A 19,191-nucleotide genomic window follows, 5' to 3' on the forward strand; every position below is an offset into this window, starting at 1 on the left:
GTGTATCAATATTATAGTTCATCATATCTTTCTTCCTTGAGAATGCTTGTTGGATGGTATATTAGTGATAACATTTTAAACAAACATTTTATAACCGTTAGTTTTTAATGTTCGTAACAATTATATCAATGTACATAAGTGATGTAACGTTTGAGTTCAACATCTTAGCATATTAATATAGCTAAGAGTGTAGTTTAAATCATAGAAAAAATATTTCAAGATTTTTCCAATATTCATTCAGGCTACTCAGAGAGGAAATGGTTTCAACAAATTCAAATTATTCTGTCTTGAGAATATTTGGATAGTATTTTAGGCTAGTTGGGAAATATTGAACATGCTTGAAATGTAGAAATACAGTACTGTACTAAACTTACTCTCCCCATTCTGTATTATAATTAATTGAAGCCTATATTAGTATCACTGCCATTAAATGAAACTGCGCTATGATTCTATGAGGTATGAAAATACTAGTGACGGCCAAAGATGAGTTGATATTGAGAAAAATATATTTCACAAAAGTTCAACAATCAATCAAATATTTTCAACTGATGAAGGAACTCAAATTTCACTGACAACTTTTTTATTTCGTTTATGGCTAATTCATAGAATCACAAATAATTTCACAGGCTTGTGTGGAAGTAGGTAATTAATTATTTTTCTATCATGTATATGTTGAAAATACACTTCTATTCTGTTTAGTTTTGTATAATATTGTATTTTTTATTGTTTTGTATGATAAGTTGTATTCTTATAGTTTTAATTATGGTGTGTTGAGTTTTACTTAAGTGTATGTGGTAGTATGAAGATTTCAACAGTTCATTCAATATTGAACAAAGATATTGGAGTGGAATATTTTATTCTAAAAAATAGCAGAGGCGTTGAAATATGGTTCATATACTTACAATAATGTTCTTTTTCCAATAGATCAGTTGAATCTTATTTTATAGAATAAATTATACTGTTCTTTAAGCGTCAAAATAGCATAATATATTGTGAAGTCCCAACGTTGAGTTGGTGAAATCCAATTTAAGATTTTTTCTATTGCTTTATGTAATTTTTCTAAATCTCAGTATTATATAAATCCATCGGATGAAATTAAAATTACCAACGTCACTGAATTCATGCTTCTATCTCCTAAAATTGTGAAAAAAGAATAACCCCTCAAAGAATAGATGATTTTCATTCTTTTTCCGTTTAAAAGAGAGAAATTTTGTGTAAATTTGATAAAATATTAGTGTCATATCATCTATTTACTGGAAACTATTCTGGTGTAAAATTGTAGTATTCCAAAATTTTCTCATAAATATTGCAATGATCAAAAATGTTTATGTAAGTTTGGAAAAGTATAAATTAATATCATATCGTCTGTGTTGTGCATGAAAAACTATTCCACATTTATGAGATGGCGCTAGACTACCTACATAAAATTGTTACCATGACTTTGTGAAATTTATGAATTCTATATCTATATTTGATCCAAACGAAATTCTTGCATGAAAAAAACGGTTCTATGCTTTTACAACGGGAGGGTTTAATAACAAATTACTTGATCTTGATGTGCTAGATGGATTTTGTTGCTTGTATAATTCTCCAAAAATTAATTCATCAGTAATACATAGATTCAGCCAATTTAATAAAACAAAATATGAGTTAGTATGTTCATCTTTAAAGATATGCGCCATCCAGTATTATATAGATATCTTGAATATAATAAGCATGATAACATAAATCATGTAAGGGAGTGTATGAATGTTTAAATAGAGTGAGAAAAATAATGTATGCTGATAGTGTTTTTATGTGTATTATAAAATATTGTATGTTTTATTATTTATTATATTTGTCCCTAAGCTTTCGGTATTCTATTGAATTGGAAATTCTAATTCATGTAACATTAATCACATGTTTTTACCACATTGTAAATGTAATATAATAAATGTTTAAATTATACTTGTAAAATATTTGGCGTTAGTTTCTTTTTGCATGCATTATCAAGGTATAAAGGTAGTTAATTTTACAATATTAATCAACAAACAATCAACAATTAGGTGGATGATTTTCCAAAGTATAATAATAATTATTAATTTACTACATCCTTATCAACTAACATAGTATATACTGTAGCAAATCAACTCATTGTTGAATATTCATTTATAACTGTTAATAATTGACAGTCAAATAATTGATATTGTGAAATTAACCATGCTTGTACAGTAATATACCGATAATAGGTACATTATAAACAGTAATAAACAGTAATAGGTACGATAATACAGTACCTAGTAGCCTATACATATGATAGCCAAAATATACTGCTCACCAAGGCTAATAGAGGTTGTAATTAAAGAATTTGTTTTGAAGAATTCAAGGACTTTTGAGATTATATTGATTATGTGATTTTCTAGTCTGGATTGAAAAATCAATTCACTTTTTATAGACGTTAGAGGCCTAATACATATTTACTTTGATTCCTCCCAAGATTCTCTGATCAAGATTGTACACATCGTGTTCATTTTGAATATAGAACAATATATATGTATACAGTCAAAGGGGAACAGATTATCAAAGTTTCATAAAAAACAATAAATATTACTTTTTTGTGAAAGATGATATCGCACATTATGTGTATGTGGTGTTGCTCATATGAGTGTCTGTTTGGCTTTATAATGTGAAACACCAGCAAGAAACATGTCGCCATTATAAAACGTGTGTGTTAATATTTTTTTGAAGTTGCTTTCCATGACGAAACACTATATAATAACTTTGTTGAAGTTCTGACACTGTGTTACTAGTAAATATTTGAAAAAACACTTACTTTTGATTGGAGTCTTGAGGAATGCATTTCACTCCTGAAGAGGAGCTTCATCAGCCTGATAATATTTCAAATATTTACTAGTAACACAGTGTCAGAACTTCAACAAAGTTATTATATAGTGTTTCACAAAAAAAGATTTTTATTACTTTTTTCAATAGTTTTTACTTATATAAACTAGTGGAAAATAAGGATGGATAACAGCAGCAAAGTACTTAAGAAAACAACTGAAACATTATATTATAGAAAATATGAAATTTCATTCTTCAATGTTGTTTTCCATCACAAACTACTAATTATTAAATCACTTTTTGCTTTTAGAAAGAACGACGAGCAGTCAGATATTTTACAATAAATGAATCAATGTGACAACGAGATCTCTCGGCAGCTCCGCCATCTTCTTGGTTGTACTCATAGACAAGTAGAAGGATAGGATGGCAATTTTTATTGTGCTGTTGGTGTCTATTTTATTAGTGTCTGTTGGTGTCTATTGGTGTCCATTGGGTTTGTTGTGGTTGAGAAGGTAATCAAAGAGAATGTGGGATTTGAAGTTGGTTTGTTCGTTTAATATATTTGTATATTGCTTTTAAATTGGGTGTATATTTCAAATTGTTCTATTGTGTCTAATTCTGGTCCTTTGTTTTTTATGTGTATGATAGTGTACTTTGTTTTTTATGGGTATAAAGTGGCATTTAAAACAAAAAATGAAATCTACAAGCAAATCAATAAAAGAGAAGAAATTCAAGACAACAAAAAACTCAAACTCCCAGGAGTATACAAGCTAAAATGCTCTGAATGTGATAAATTCTATATGGGACAGACAGGCCGGCCGTTCTTCCAATCAAAGATAAAAGGAACATATCCAGGGACTAAAAACAAAAACAGAATCTGTATTCGCCAACCACCTAATTCAAGAAAATCACAAACACACAAACATAAATACTGATCTACAAATCATACATATAAAAAACAAAGGACCAGAATTAGACACAATAGAACAATTTGAAATATACACCCAATTTAAAAGCAATAGACAATGTATATTAAACGAACAAACCAACTTCAAATTCCACATCCTCTTTGATTACCTTCTCAGCCACAACAAACCCAATAGACACCAACAGCACCAACAGACACTAATCCAATAGACATTAACAGCACACTAAAAATTGCCATCCTATTCTTCTACTTGTCTATGAGTACAACCAAGAAGATGGCGGAACTGCCGAAAGATCTCATTGTCAAAGTGAGTGATAATTCATTTATTGTACTGTGAAATATCTGACTGCTAGTCGTTTTTTCTAAAAGCAAAAAGTGATGAAATTTTACTTGAACAGGTATTGATACAAAAAGAAACATACGGTTCTACTATATTGAGGGCAACGTTCTAATGACAGGGGAGAAAGAAAGGCAATCAGCATTGCAAATGCCTTCTATAGAGGATAGCTGATACCGGTATATCTGATGCAATATTAACTGTTCATTCTTGTTAAAAAAATAATCAATTATATTGAGTTTGTCAAGAAAATATATTTTCCAAAGATTTAATAATAAATTTTCATGATTGAGATTGAATATTATGTTAATTAATTATAATCCTTCATTTTTAAAAACGATCTGGAGCGTTGCAGAGCTAGAAATGGATAGTGGCGCTATCTGCTTTCTCGAAAGCAACACCATGTTGGTCAAATACTGCCATTAAAACGTAGACCTTACTATAGTTGATAGTGATGAATTTTTCACAATAACTTCCAAAGCTAAAGTACAAATATTTATATTTATGATGCTTTTTCTATTTATAATTTTAGGATTCTTCAGACTAGGGTACCAAAGTTATTGTTTTTTTCTGAAAAACTTTCTTTGGTCACTCAGTCCTCAGTGCTTTTTATGTTTGAGGATTAAAGGCCCTGTATTCTTAATCAAAATACAAAATTTAGAATTCATTCATGGTACTCCTTATCCTTGTCGTAGTACTGTATATAACTTCACATCATTCATGTTCTCTTGTTTTTCTTGAAGGCCTCCGCTGGGAACTGTCTCAATTTCTCTTATATTGGTGGAATATAGGCTCCTTTATCTACGCCAATCGTAGAAATGGTAGAAATCATTTGCATCATTACTATAAAATATGTCAGCGTAGTTGATAACAACTGAAACATGATGAAAAAATGAATTAGGGATTAGGAACACAGTATTGAGAATATTACAAAAACATTCTAGTGGGCCATGGTTGATCAATGAATAATGAATATCATTATATGACCCTGTGTAATTGAGCCCAACAATAATGAATAATTCGTCTGAGTCATAGTCAATATTGTAGAGCCGTTCCATTATTAAATAAAACACACATATGTTGTCAAATTCTACACAGTGTGAATCAGCAAGGGTGGTGATTTAAGTGTTAATTGAATCGAATATTTGAGAATTCTATTATCATCCTCATTTAAAACTCCCCAAAATTTTTATTTATTCGAATAATCAAATAAAAACACACATATATAAATAAACATTTTTGGGAGTTTTATTTGACAACATACCGGTATATATTTTAGAGCTGTGAATAACAAATAAACAAATAAACTAATAAACAAATAGTGAGTTGGTTTTTGATTTTGTATTCAAATTTTTTAAATAAGTGCAATATTTCTAAAGTTTTTAATTTATTGTGATTCATTTAGAGTATAAAATCAACCTTCAAAATTCAAAATTTTAAATCATCATTTCTAGACCGAAAATCAAGTGACGAAGCAGTGTGTGACTATAATATAACCTTATCTTTTGGACAACATTAGCATTTTATCAAAATTTTTGGAGACAAATAGTACAGGCTTAGCCTAGTTTTTCCTCCAATGTCATAATTGTATTATGATTATAGTATTTTATACAATAAATAAATAAAATAGAAAAATAAAATAAACAAAAAAAAATAAAAATAAAATGTGTGTTTTTATTTAATTATTCGAATAAATAGAAATTCTTGGTAGTTTTAAATGAGGATGATAATAGAATTCTCAAATATTCGATTCAATTAACACTTAAATCACCACCCTTGCTGAAGCTGCAAGCAGCAAGAATAATAACATTCGTGAAAATGATAGAATGATTCATTAACCTAAGCAGTGTATTCTCATTTTCATTATTCTATAATAGTCTTTCATATTTTTACAGTTTATCGGTTCTGTTCGTGTAACATATTCTATAAACAGAGTGAACATGAAGGCCCTATGCAAAAGTGATTCTGCAGCTGACTGTCAAAACAGAAGAGCTCTATTCTGTATGCACTATAGCACTATCTCCGTAAACCTCCGTTTTCGGAGGTTGTGACTATAGCCTACAGTGCAGAGGGACAATATTCATTTACACTATCATACTGCATTTTTACCGTGTTCTTGGGAAATTATAAGTGGGCATATAAGGAAAATCCACTAAAAAGTAATTTTTTCTGGAAATCAATTTCTAATTTCTAACATCAATCATAATCTATCCTTATAGTGATTTTCCACAAAACAATTTCATACTGCAAGAAATTAAATATTCTTCATTTGTTTATGTTATTAAATAGTATAATTGATTAAAAAACCCTTATTGACATGGGCTACTTTTAAATTAATAAAACAAAATAAATCTTATAGCACCCTCTATTTAAAAAATATATATATATATTTTAAAGTTTTTTAAAAAATAAATCTCATAGCACCCTCTATTTTAAATATATATATATATATATATATATAATATATATATATATATATATATATTAAAGTTTTTTAAAAAATAAAGGGTGCTATAAGATTTATTTTGTTTTATAATTTTTTTTAATTGATTAGTATAATTGATGTTATTAAACATCCATATTTTATAGAATTAATTAAAAACTAATGATAAATCAAAGTTTGGAAAAATTGGACTTGGTGCATTTTTCTAATACAGTATTTATTTAATTATATTGTTCAAACACTCTCAAGGAGTTCAAGGATTTCGTCATGAAAATGTCACAGCAGCTCTACATGTTTATGAATATTCCTGTTATACATAAATTCTACATTTTTACATTTTCTATAGTACATATTTCTATTCCACGTACTTAATAATTCATTACATAATCATGATAATTCATTATGAGATAAGATTCAATCATATACTTACAGCAGCAAAGAAGGTCTTATTGAGTACAAATAAGTTACAGACATGCACCCTGAGTGGCTTTGCGTTGATCTCTGCCTGAATAATCTCCACCTGCAGCCGAGAAAACTTCGACAATCGTGTCAGTTTTGTCGCTTGCAGATCCAACAGGATAGCTTTGCTCTGTTCAACAGTGAATATCGAATTTATAATTAGTTTATGCAAGAGAAATATCATGAGACATCTTATTTCTCGATTATTCATGTACAGTATTTTCAAAAACAAGTTACTTTCTCTCGACCATGATTCATTTGTTGAATGTATGCACTCTGTTTGTAAGATAATAATAATAATATTGTGATAATAATCTATAAATATAATATAGCATCACTATTCCTATCATAACTGAATGAATTCTCCAGTTTTCTTCTCAGAATTACTCTGCATATACTTATTTACTTGTCTAGAATCATATATTCTTTCTCGAACCACAACATTCTGTATCAGTAGGCCTATACATTCCTCTTTTCTTAAAATCGTTTTAGAAGTATTGAAAGAATGCTTACTCGATTTGCTTGTTAAAATCCCTCAGTGAAAGTAATTGATGTAACAATTATCAACATGCTTAATTGTGATAATAATCTATAATATTGTGGATATAATATAGCATCACTATCACTATCATGACTGAATGAACTCTTCAGTTTACTTTTCAAAATCTCATATTCATGCAGTAGTTATTGTGCCACCGTGGACTTGTCATAAGTGGATAAGTAAACCGTTGCAATGCATGGATAAGTACAGTAACAAACTATTGTGGTAACTATTCAATTGAGTTATCAAGATAAATATTGCCTGATAATAAGGATAATATTTTTGATTATATAGTGATATGTCACATTGATAAATTGAGGATTTCCACAGAATTTCAAGTTACTTATTCAATTGCATTTGTAAATTCATGACATGATAATATATTGATCAAGAATATTGTTTCTGCTATGTTGAACATATTGAACCAAAGGTTTTCTGTCCCGTGAAATTCACAAAATTATTTTAAATAAGAAACTAGAAAGGATAAATGATAATTGATATCAGCGTGATACCTTTTATGTGTAATCAACAAACAAAAAGAAACATATCACAATAAATATATAGGGACCGTAACAAAATATCAAATTTATGACATGTCCGGTTGCACAAAAGCCGTTTAAATTTCAATCGTGATTAATTTCATGAGAATCAATCAGATTGAGAAGGCGGCGTTTATAAAAAAGACGGCTTCTCTGATTGGCTCTTGTGGTTTAATCACGATTAAAATTTAACCAGCTTCTGTGCAACTAGCTCTTAGACAAAAGATTTCTTCATGTGCTACAAAATAGCTAATGAATTTCTCATTTATTCTATGGTTTATAATCACAGTAGCCGGTAGTTGTGGAGGCCTTCAGAAGTCCTGTTTCGTATCAATAAAAGTAATGATCTTTTTTTAGCGATATATTTCCCAATGAATTAGTCTATTTCTTACCTCATTCATCAACTTTTCTGAAAAGCAAACAGCAGTCCAGATGATAAGCAGCTTGTGAGCAGCAAGGATCGTGCCAGCATTGATCTCTCTCATCAGATACATGTACACATAGAAATCGTAGAAAACTATAGTGATAATATTTTGGAAAATAGTGAGAAGCATTCCTGAGCCTAAAGTTGACACTAATTGGTCTGATATTGAGAGCAGTTTTGAGTAGGAGAGACGCAGGCATTCTAGCAGAATTTCGTCTTTAGAAAGTTCGGATGCCACGAATCTGCAATCAATTGGGAATGAATGACTAGGAGGTTGAACAATAATTAATATTTGCACTTATCAAATTAATGAAAATATTTTTAATGCTAAAAATATTAGACATTTCTTTAGTAGTTCAATCATAACAAGAATGTATGTAGCATAGGCCTATTACTCGTATAAATGAAATTGCGTTCAAACTTAACATTTCTAAAATAAAAACATGAATATACTTTGAAGCTTATTGAATAATTCATTGAAGAAATATATACATTACATGTTTAGAGTAAGATGTTAAATTGAAAATTCAATAACAAGAATCATTTTCAACATACTCGTAAAGGAAAATTAAAATATAAGCTTTCCTTATATAAACTTCAATGCTTCCAATCCAACCAATGATGACAGTTACATTGAAAAACGAGTGAATTGGGGAATGAATATAGTTTGATTCGAATGAATTCAGATTACAATAGAATAGCTCTGATAAATTGAAATACTAGTAGTTCGGAGAACAGTAGAACTCGCTACACTCACTAACATCATTACTCACACACGCCCGTCTATTCACACACAAACACACATACACATTGGATTTAGAGTATGATGCCATTATGCAATAGGATCTGTGGAGGACGCTGAGAAATAGAAGCTCTCTACACTTTTGAGCTAGGATGCACGGTTGAAAAGATAAAAAATCTGAAACTTGAAATGTGGGAAAAGTGTAGAATTCCAAAAATTTTGAACATGTGATACATGAAATAATATCGCTTTAAAGCGCTGATAAGAATTAGCCCAATGTGAACCTGATCCGATAAAGTATTGAAAAGTTAGGTAGGTTTATTTCTAGGGTAAAATTTCCGAATAAAGGGCCGCCATCTTGAAACGGGAATGGATTTGAAAATTTCAAATACTTGCGATTCTGCGCCTTGTTTCGAGGTACTTGTATACCAAATTTTATCCAAATCGAACCATAACTGCGACTGTAACTACGGTACAAACAAACAAACAGACAAACGCCGATTCACTTGAAACATAATACTGGGTGCGGCAGGAAGGATGGATGTTTTTAGAACAGATAGTATTCTGATCTGGGTAGTTGGATTGGGCCAGCTGAAGTGAACATGTGTTCGGTAGATCATACCATTTTTTCCAGCCATTGTTTAGTCGGCATCATGGATTCGTGGAATGTGCAACATCGTGTGTTTACTTACGACAGTTTTGTGCGTAATAATGAGAGTATCATTACAGTTTAGCGTGAGTTTCGTCGTCATTTCAATCTTGCGAGAAATGACAATGTACCCACTCGTAACACCATTTTACGTTGGGTAAAATCATTTCGTTCAGTAGGAACAGTAATGAATGAACGAACACCAGGGGCTCATCGCACTGTACGCACTCCACAAAATGTGGTAAGAGTTCGGCAAGCCATACTCCGTAGTCCTAATCGATCTGCTAGGAGACATGCTCCTGAACTGAACATCAGTGATCGGTCAGTAAGGCGTATTTTACATAAATATCTAGGATTTTATCCCTACAAGATGGCCATGGCACAACAATTGAATCCTGGCGATTATGTAAAGCGGCTGAATTTTGCTCGAGAAATGGAGGCCTTACTTGACCAAAATGGAAACATCATTTTTCATCAGATGAAGCACATTTTCATTTGAATGGTACCGTTAATCAGCAGAACTATCGTTATTATTCAGATGAAAATCCAAAATTAATGCATGAGAGACCATTACACAGTCCCAAGTTGGACAGTTTGGTGTGCTGTGAGCAGTACAGTTGTTATTGGTCCATACTTTTTTGAAGACGACAACGGGACCACTGTAACTGTAACCTCAGAACGTTATAGACAGATGTTCACTGAATTCTCCTTACCTGAATTAAGAAGGAAACGTATTCCTATCCGGCAAGTATGACTTCAGCAGGACGGGGCGACAGCTCACTCAGCAAGAAATTCAATGGAAGCAATTCGGGCTGTTTTCCGTGGTCGCATCATTTCTCGGTTTGGTGACATTGATTGGCCTCCTCGTTCTCCAGACCTGTCCATGTGCGACTACTTCTTGTGGGGTTTCCTGAAGTCACGTGTTTACCAACATAAACCACGTACACTTCAAGAACTAAAGGGAGCAATTTGTGAGGAAGTCGAACAAATTGGCAGGGCAATATTAGGAAGAGTACAAACCAACTTCCGAGAGCGGCTTGTAAAGTGCATCGCTGAAAACGGCTGTCACCTGTCAGATATTGTTTTCAAACATTAATTTTATAAAATTGTAAGATAATGTGAATATTGTTATGTGGATAAATGTTTTTTTTATGCATAGGTAACGACATATTACATCTTTGAAAACCGTTCATCCTTTCTGCCGCACCTTGTATAATTCGCTTCGCTCATTCAATTACAACCATTACTTTAACCTTTTTTGTGATGTATTTTACCTTTTTGAAGGGTTTTGAAGAAAAGCCTCTACACTCTCCTGATCACATCCAGCACTCTCCAGCCTTCTCACAGTGTCGGCCATTTCAATTTTCAGCCACCTGAACCTCGTTGACAACTCATGTATCATCACCAAAAACCAAATGACCTTGTCCAAACTGTGCATACCAATGAAAAACAACGAAATTATAAACAGCGGTGGTCGTCTAAGCCTCACATAGTCGTAAACTATGAACGGGTACATTATGCCACACAAAGAACACTGCACGACAGCTCCTATCAGACCTGAACCAGAATGATACAACTTTCTTACGTTGGGCATATTTTTGATGTGGTTGTCAAACTTGTGGATCATTTTGATTTGTTTCACAAACGACATACCGGTCAAGATCGGTATCAATACGTGTAGTACGTCTTCCGTGGTTCCAATGGTGCATAAAAATCTAAGGTATAAGGTGGAAACATCAATTTTTGTGAAACACAGCCTGTAGCCGTTGTGAATGTAGTAGAGGATATATATGGAGGTCAAAAAACGTGGCAAATCAAACAATCGATAGGTGAAAGTTTTGCGACTTTTTTCGACACGAACAGACGTTGTGCCAAAAAACATGGAGAAACGAACCAGTGGCGTGAGGCTGTCAAAGATTGTGAGTCGCTCTGATTTGAAAAAGTTAGAAATCGATTTCCAGATGATTAATTTTGTCATGATTGATTGCTTGATTATTAAGGACGTATATGAGATTTAGGTCTTCTCTACCACACAAACTATAATAATTCTCGATTACTATTAATTCCTTGAAAATAACCCCAAAAAAGATGCAGAAGGGTACAGAGTTTATTGATTCTATAAATATTGATTGTCAAAAATAGATGCAGTACAGACTTTAGATAGTAGATGCTGATCGGATGTTGTAGATGGTGGTTGTTGATTACCGTACTGATGTTGTAGATGTTTGGTTGAGAATGTAGATTGGATGCTAAGGCTGAGCTGTTGGGAGTATAAAGAACAATTGTTAGAATTTGTTGTATTTTTCAAAATATCGCAATAAAAATTTCCACAACAGTGAGAAGGGAAGTGAGTGGTGAATATTACTTGGAACAATGTTTTTCGAATATTGAATTGAATCAATTGAAAAATTCAATTTATAATATTATGATTGTACAAAACAGTTTGATTTATAGTACATACATTCGGTGATCTGGATCACTGTACTAAGCGAATCCTTGTGCACAGTGCAGTGCATAAGTCTGCTTCATATGAGAGATATTGTAATATCATTGATAAAAACAAAACTTGATGGGTTCTGTCTTCTCTCGATTTTCATACTAATAGTACATAGTATGAAAATTAGTAGTGAATAGTGGAATAGTTTCATACATTAGATAACTACTAAAGCTGGGTTTACACCAAAGTTATTAACAAAATGTTAATAACTTAACTACGTACATGTGTATGATAAGTTATGTTTAATGTGATAAAATCTATAAGTATTAAGCTATTAACATTTTGTTAATAACTTTGGTGTAAACGCAACTTAATGATTTCCAGAGAAGAATACGTCTTGTGAACAAAGACAAGGTGAGGTATGCAGGTGCCAATCATTTTACAACTTCGATGAATATTTTTTCAATATTATTGGCATTAGTGAACCTGCATTCATATTTTGGGGATTTGCTTCTATTGTTGGTTTAAATATTACAATCATAATTTTTGTAGCATTGATATAGTTATTGGAATATGGAAAAGTTGTGAATAAAACACTTTATTGTAGACATAATACATGTGGCGAATCATCTGATATTTGCCACCTCTGATTAAACAACCTGTTTTCAACTTGCATTAGTTTGTTTATTTAATATTTTCACAGTTCAATTTTGTCATCTTCACATTAAAACATCTAATCATTCATCCATTTTATTTAACCATTTTATCATAGGAAATCCACAAAACAAATATCCTATATTGGTGACCCCGACGTGATCTGATGATTCGCCACATACAGAATACACATCATAATATCCCGTCAATATATAAAATATAGTAAAGTTGTATATGAAGACGAATAATGCAAGTTACGGTATCTTTTCTCTATGCTATTATACCTTCACATATTTATATCAACAACAAGAGACTCATACAATTTCAACGACTCATCAAAGAACTTCCTTCCATAACTTCTAGTTTTACCAACCTCTATAATACTATATTATATTTCAACCGTATTCACCTACTCACTCGGATCTTATGTTTCAGCAGACATTTTTCAAGCTGATTGCAAATCAATCAAGCTGGGTTGAATAATTAAAAAGTTAATTTATATATAACATGTTTGAACTCCATTCTTTCAATTCATTAATGGATCCTCCTTTAGTCGGTGTTAGTTGTTATCTATCATAATCAATTATTAAGAATCAATTGAAAGTTCATGGATTTTTGGCTTCTTTCCAATTCATTAGTGACTGAACGTGTTGATTTTTGAAGCTTGAATACAAACTTCCCTCCAAGAATTTACTACTCTTGAATGCCAAAGACTGAATATCACATTATCAATAATTTTGATAAGAAACTAGACGATTCTTATCACTGTAAATTTGATGATAGACTTCTATATTATAAATATATTTGAATGAAAAAGACTAATAAATTGTCAAAAAACCACAGATTTAAACTCTGTTTATCAGAGATTGACAATGGTGTAATAACCGAAGCCGGTCTTTCTAAGTATCAATAAATCTGTGGTTTTTTGACAATTTCTTAGTCTTTTTCATTCAATATGAGTAACGCAATATCAAATCTTTTTGTGTAGTTGAGAAGTTGATATTGTGGTAATTATTCATATTGAATGAAAAAGACTCAGAAATTGTCAAAAAATCACTGATCAGTGGTTTTTTGACAATTTCTGAGTCTTTTTCATTCAATATCAAATCCTCAACTACACAAAAAATAAATATATTTTTCCAAGTATAATAAAATGATGTTAACAGACGAGACTTGGAAATATTATGAGGATATTATGATGTTTTTATTTGATTTTTTTCAAACTGGTTGGGAGTAAACTTTGATTATTATTGATATTGTTTGGTTTGAGTATTCATTTGTGGGACATAACACTTATACTATAAATTCCTCCCAATCTCTTATTTGAGTATGAACCCTCCAATTAAAAGCTATATCCTAAAAACATGAATAATGCTCTTCATGGGTCATTTTTTTACGACTCCAGATAATAGGCCTATTAGGAAATATACTTTAAATTTAGATTATAATTGGAACTTTCCGGACTTCAAGCCTTACTCATCATGTTTGTATTATATTAACACTATTCATGATTAATAGGTACCTGAAAGATAATTGCTGGTTTTATTTCAAAGATGGCGGGGCAAAGCTCCCTTATCTGCTCCACCCGTTGTAATGGTGGAAATCATCTGCATCATCACTATTATCCATGTTAACATAGTTGACAACATCTGAAAATTAAAATTAGATTTATTAAAACTTGATACAAGCGAAGCAAATCAATCAATTATAAAAAAACATACGATATTCTAACACAAGAAGTATCCGTATACTATAAACAAATAATACACATAAAAATAAGACCTGTATCAAAAGAATTTATTCAATTCTCTTTCTTTATGTTATATCCTTCTCCAACTTCCCACAGTTGCTAAATCGTTTGTAGGCTTTAAATTCCATTTTCTTCATATTATTGGTGCGGAGGCGGTCTTCAAATCATGCAGCATTTCTCATGAGATATTTACAATGTCTTTAAAGACTATAGATCGGTGAACTTTCCAATCGAAAAATAATAGTTTAAAACTTTCAACTAAAGGGGAGTTTGGCAAACACTCTTCCAAACGTAGGTTTATGGTGTACGATTTAACATTAACGAAAAAATAATAATTTGAAGAACGATTTTCTTCTGGGAATGATCGACGAATAATATCAATTCCCGACTCGAGGCAAGCTATTACAAAGCGAGACTGAACTGAAAGAAACAGCCTACCGGCTAGTGAGCGCGACGCACTCAAGTGAGAGAAATACAAACTGAACGAGGAGCGCGCGTCCAATTCAAAAATGAAAAATGAAAACTAGAGCTGGCTCCAACATCCCCCCCCGGCTGAAAAGCTATTTTCAGACAAGGCTAGAGAACAAAGAAACGAAAAAAACAATGAATAAACGACGAAAGAAATAAAAATAAAACAAAACGAGAATAAAACAAAAAATGCAAAAGGAAAATTATTGAGTAGGCAACGGATACAACTTTGTAGCCGGCCTTTTGAAGCGACCATTGGCGCACCGCACCATAGCCACTCGAACGACACCGTCAGCACCGGGAAATACTTCCTCAATCACCCCCAGAGGCCATTTCAACGGTGCGACATTTGGTTGATCCACTAGGACGATTGTACCAACCGTGAGAGGGGTGGAATCCTTACACCATTTCACACAGGTTTGTAATTCATGTAAGTATTCTTTGCGCCAACGACTCCAGAAAGACTGAACCATTTGATTGACTAATTCAAACCGATCCAATCGATTCATTGGACGATCTTCCACATTTAACATAGGAAGGTACTTAAGAGGTGTCAAAGTGAGAAAATGAGCCGGTGTGAGGGCGAGGGGTTCACTCGGATCCGCGCTCATTTGACATAACGGGCGTGAGTTAAGTACAGCCTCAATTTGAACTAAGACAGTGTTCAATTCTTCGTAAGTCAACAACTGGTTACCAATAACTCGAAACAGGTGTGACTTTACTGATTTTATATTCGCCTCCCAAAGACCGCCGAAGTGAGGTGAACCTGGCGGGATGAAATTCCACTCAATGCTATGATCAGGAAGTTCATTCTGGAGCAGGTTTTGATATTCCTTGGAGTTCAGCATCCATGACAATTTTATTAGCTCATCATAGGCGCCGACGAAGTTGGTACCATTATCGGAATACATGACCTTACAAGGACCTCGTCGAGCAAGGAAACGGCGAAAAGCTGATAAGAACATTTGGGTCGATAAGTCCAGAACTAATTCAATGTGAACGGCTTTAGTTGCCATACAGACAAAAAGACAAATGTACGATTTAAATATGAAAGGATTCCGACGCCTGGCCATGGTGATTCAAATGGGTCCACCATAATCAACTCCACATTGGACGAATGGTTTAGACGACAGAGTTCTACAGGCTGGCAGATTGCCCATTTTCGGCGGTGTAAGAGTGGGACGATAGTGAAAACACTTGTTACATTTTCGTACATGACTCCTTATAAGGACACGGGCTGATAAAATCCAACATTTTTGTCTCAAAATAGACGCCAATAAATGAGGTCCAGCGTGACAGTGCTTTTCATGAAAATAATCAATCAAAAGCGTGACCAATGGATCATTTTTCTGTAATATAATCGGATGACAGCTGTCATAATTCAACTCAGAATTTTGTAAACGTCCACCCACACGAATAATATCATGATCAAGAAAGGGTGACAGTTGTTGAAGATGAGAAGTACATTCTTTCCCAGCTTTCAATTCCAGTAATTCTTTCGAAAAATGAATTTTTTGTACGACTTTACACAAATGTTTTTCCGCCAAATCGAAATCTAATTCATGAGGTTTAGGCAATAGACGAAGTACTTTCAATATTAACACCATGATACGCAATAGACGTTGGTAGTTGGAACAACGAGCAATTAAAAGATGAATCGAATTAATAGATGAATTTTCCGACTGTACTACAGTGACAATTGAGTGAACCTTGACCTCAGGTAGACACTCTATAGGTTCCAGATCGACCTTGACGGGCCAATCACTCTCTTCTAACATTAGCCAAGAGGGGCCAGACCACCACAAATCATGATTAATTATTTCAGAAGGGGATAAACCTCTCGAAATGGGATCAGCTGGGTTTGAATTTCCTGCCACGTGTAACCAGTCGTTGATAGGACAGTCTTGAATTTTCGTAACTCGATTAGCGATGAAAGATTGCCATCTAGATGGACAGCCCCTGATCCAATGTAAGACAACAGTAGAATCCGATAATGCAACAACGCGAGTCACGTGACAACGAAGGCTCAAAACAGAGACAACAACCTGTATTAATTCAGCGAGCAAGAGCGCCGCGCATAATTCAAGCCTAGGTATGGATAAAGTCTTAGATGGCGCGACCTTTGATTTAGCGCACAACAATGTGATAGTTGCAGGTTGCATATCCATTTGAGATTTTATGTAGATCACACCACCATAACCTAAAGTCGATGCATCACAGAAACCAATGACAGTAATTTTCGAATCATTCATCACTCCTAAATGACGTGGTATGAAGAGATTGGACAATAAAGGGAACTCCTTCTGACATGTCTCCCATTGAAGCGCAATAGAGGGAGGTACTGAATCGTCCCAATCAAGACCAGCATTCCATAATTGTTTAATTAAACATTTAAGAAACAAAGTTAGGGGTGACAAGAGTCCCAAAGGATCGAAAATGCGTGCTACTACCGATAAAATGTGACGTTTGGTAGGAACAGACTGATTAGGATTCACTGAAAAACAAAACGAATCACTACCAGGTTGCCATTTCAAACCTAGGACAGCCAACAAATTTCCCATCTCGAAATCTTTAGACAAGGCCGATTTTTCATCTTCCGAGAAATCATTCATCAATTCAGGTGAATTGGAACTCCATTTAGTAAGTTCGAATCCGCCTCTCTCGAACAATTCTTTAGCCTGACTACAAAGACGATTTGCTTCACCTAAAGAAGACACACTTGTCACCAAATCATCCATAAACATGTCACTCGGAATACGAGCTTTAGCATCAGGGAAATTTTCACCTTCTTCTTGAACAAGTTGATGGACAGTTCTGAGAGCTAGAAACGGTGACTCACTCAGACCAAATACGACAGTTTTTAATTCAAAAATTTGTATGGGATCATTGGACGAAAATCTCCATAACAAACGCTGAAATTTGCGACACGATTCATCGACAAGAATCTGTCTATACATCTGCTTTATATCAGCAGTTACAGCGATAGAAAATAACCGAAAATTGACTAACAGAACGAAAATATCCGTTTGCAACTTGGGGCCGATATGAAGTATATCATTCAATGATACTCCAGTAGTAGTTTTCGCGCCTGCGTCAAAGACAATACGCAAAGGCGTTGATTGACTCTGAGTTTTGATTACAGCATGATGAGGTATAAAATAACCACTTTTATCACTCTGATTTTTTATCAATTCCATGTGTCCTTGTTTGAGATAATCCAAGAGGACATCGTGATACACTAAACGCATGTTTGGATCACGTGCCAGTCGTTTCTCCAAACTGATGAGTCGACGTTCTGACATAGCATAAGAATCACCAAGACAATCAGGGGATTTTGAAAACGATAATGAGACAACGAATCTACCCGAATTTTCACGACGAACGGACGATGCAAAATCTTCTCGCATTCCAACTCATCAGCAGTGAGTTGTTTTCCTACATCTGGAACGCTTTCCACTTCCCAAAATTTTCGAACTAACTTATCCAACGGTGATGTTAGACAAGTCATCAAACACGTTGAATTTTCTGAAGATTGAGTTAAAATAGGGGCTCTACCCATCAAAATATAACCGAAAACACTTTCCAAGGCCATCAAATAATTCGAATCAATTTCCACACGACCATTTCGGAAAATATGGGGCACTAATTCAGCTCCTATAATAGCGTCAATTTCGCTGGGAATGTGATAACTTTCATCAGCAAGTCGAAGACCAAACAAATTTGATAATTTAGAATTATCAATTTTACTAGTGGGAAGCTGTTCCATGATTTTTTCGACAACTAATGGTTCAATGGAAAATTTAACACTAGAATCGAGTCGAGATTGAAGCGTGACAAAAGTACGACCAAAAACTGATTGCGAATTTCCGCCAAAACCATTCACAATTAATTGGAAAGGAGAAATCGATAGTTGCAATTTACGACAAAGTTTACGAGTAATGAAATGACTTTGACTAGCTGAATCAACTAAAACTCTTATTTTGTGCAATCTACCTCTCTT

General features: G+C 33.2%; 1 protein-coding gene across 1 annotated transcript; it reads right to left on the bottom strand.

Annotated features, from left to right (window-relative positions):
- Positions 1-4,414: 4,414 nt before the first annotated feature.
- Positions 4,415-12,115, bottom strand: LOC120351458. The gene is made up of 4 exons (XM_039428926.1): positions 11,157-12,115; positions 8,460-8,733; positions 6,959-7,117; positions 4,415-4,959 (listed from the first exon to the last, which is right to left on the bottom strand). Exons 1-4 carry the CDS (start codon positions 11,858-11,860, stop codon positions 4,858-4,860), a joined length of 1,239 nt encoding a protein of 412 aa, XP_039284860.1. The 5' UTR covers positions 11,861-12,115; the 3' UTR covers positions 4,415-4,857.
- Between the last annotated feature and the right edge of the window lie 7,076 nt (positions 12,116-19,191).

Source organism: Nilaparvata lugens, chromosome 5, assembly GCF_014356525.2.
Source record: "Nilaparvata lugens isolate BPH chromosome 5, ASM1435652v1, whole genome shotgun sequence".
Lineage (NCBI taxonomy): Eukaryota > Metazoa > Arthropoda > Insecta > Hemiptera > Delphacidae > Nilaparvata > Nilaparvata lugens.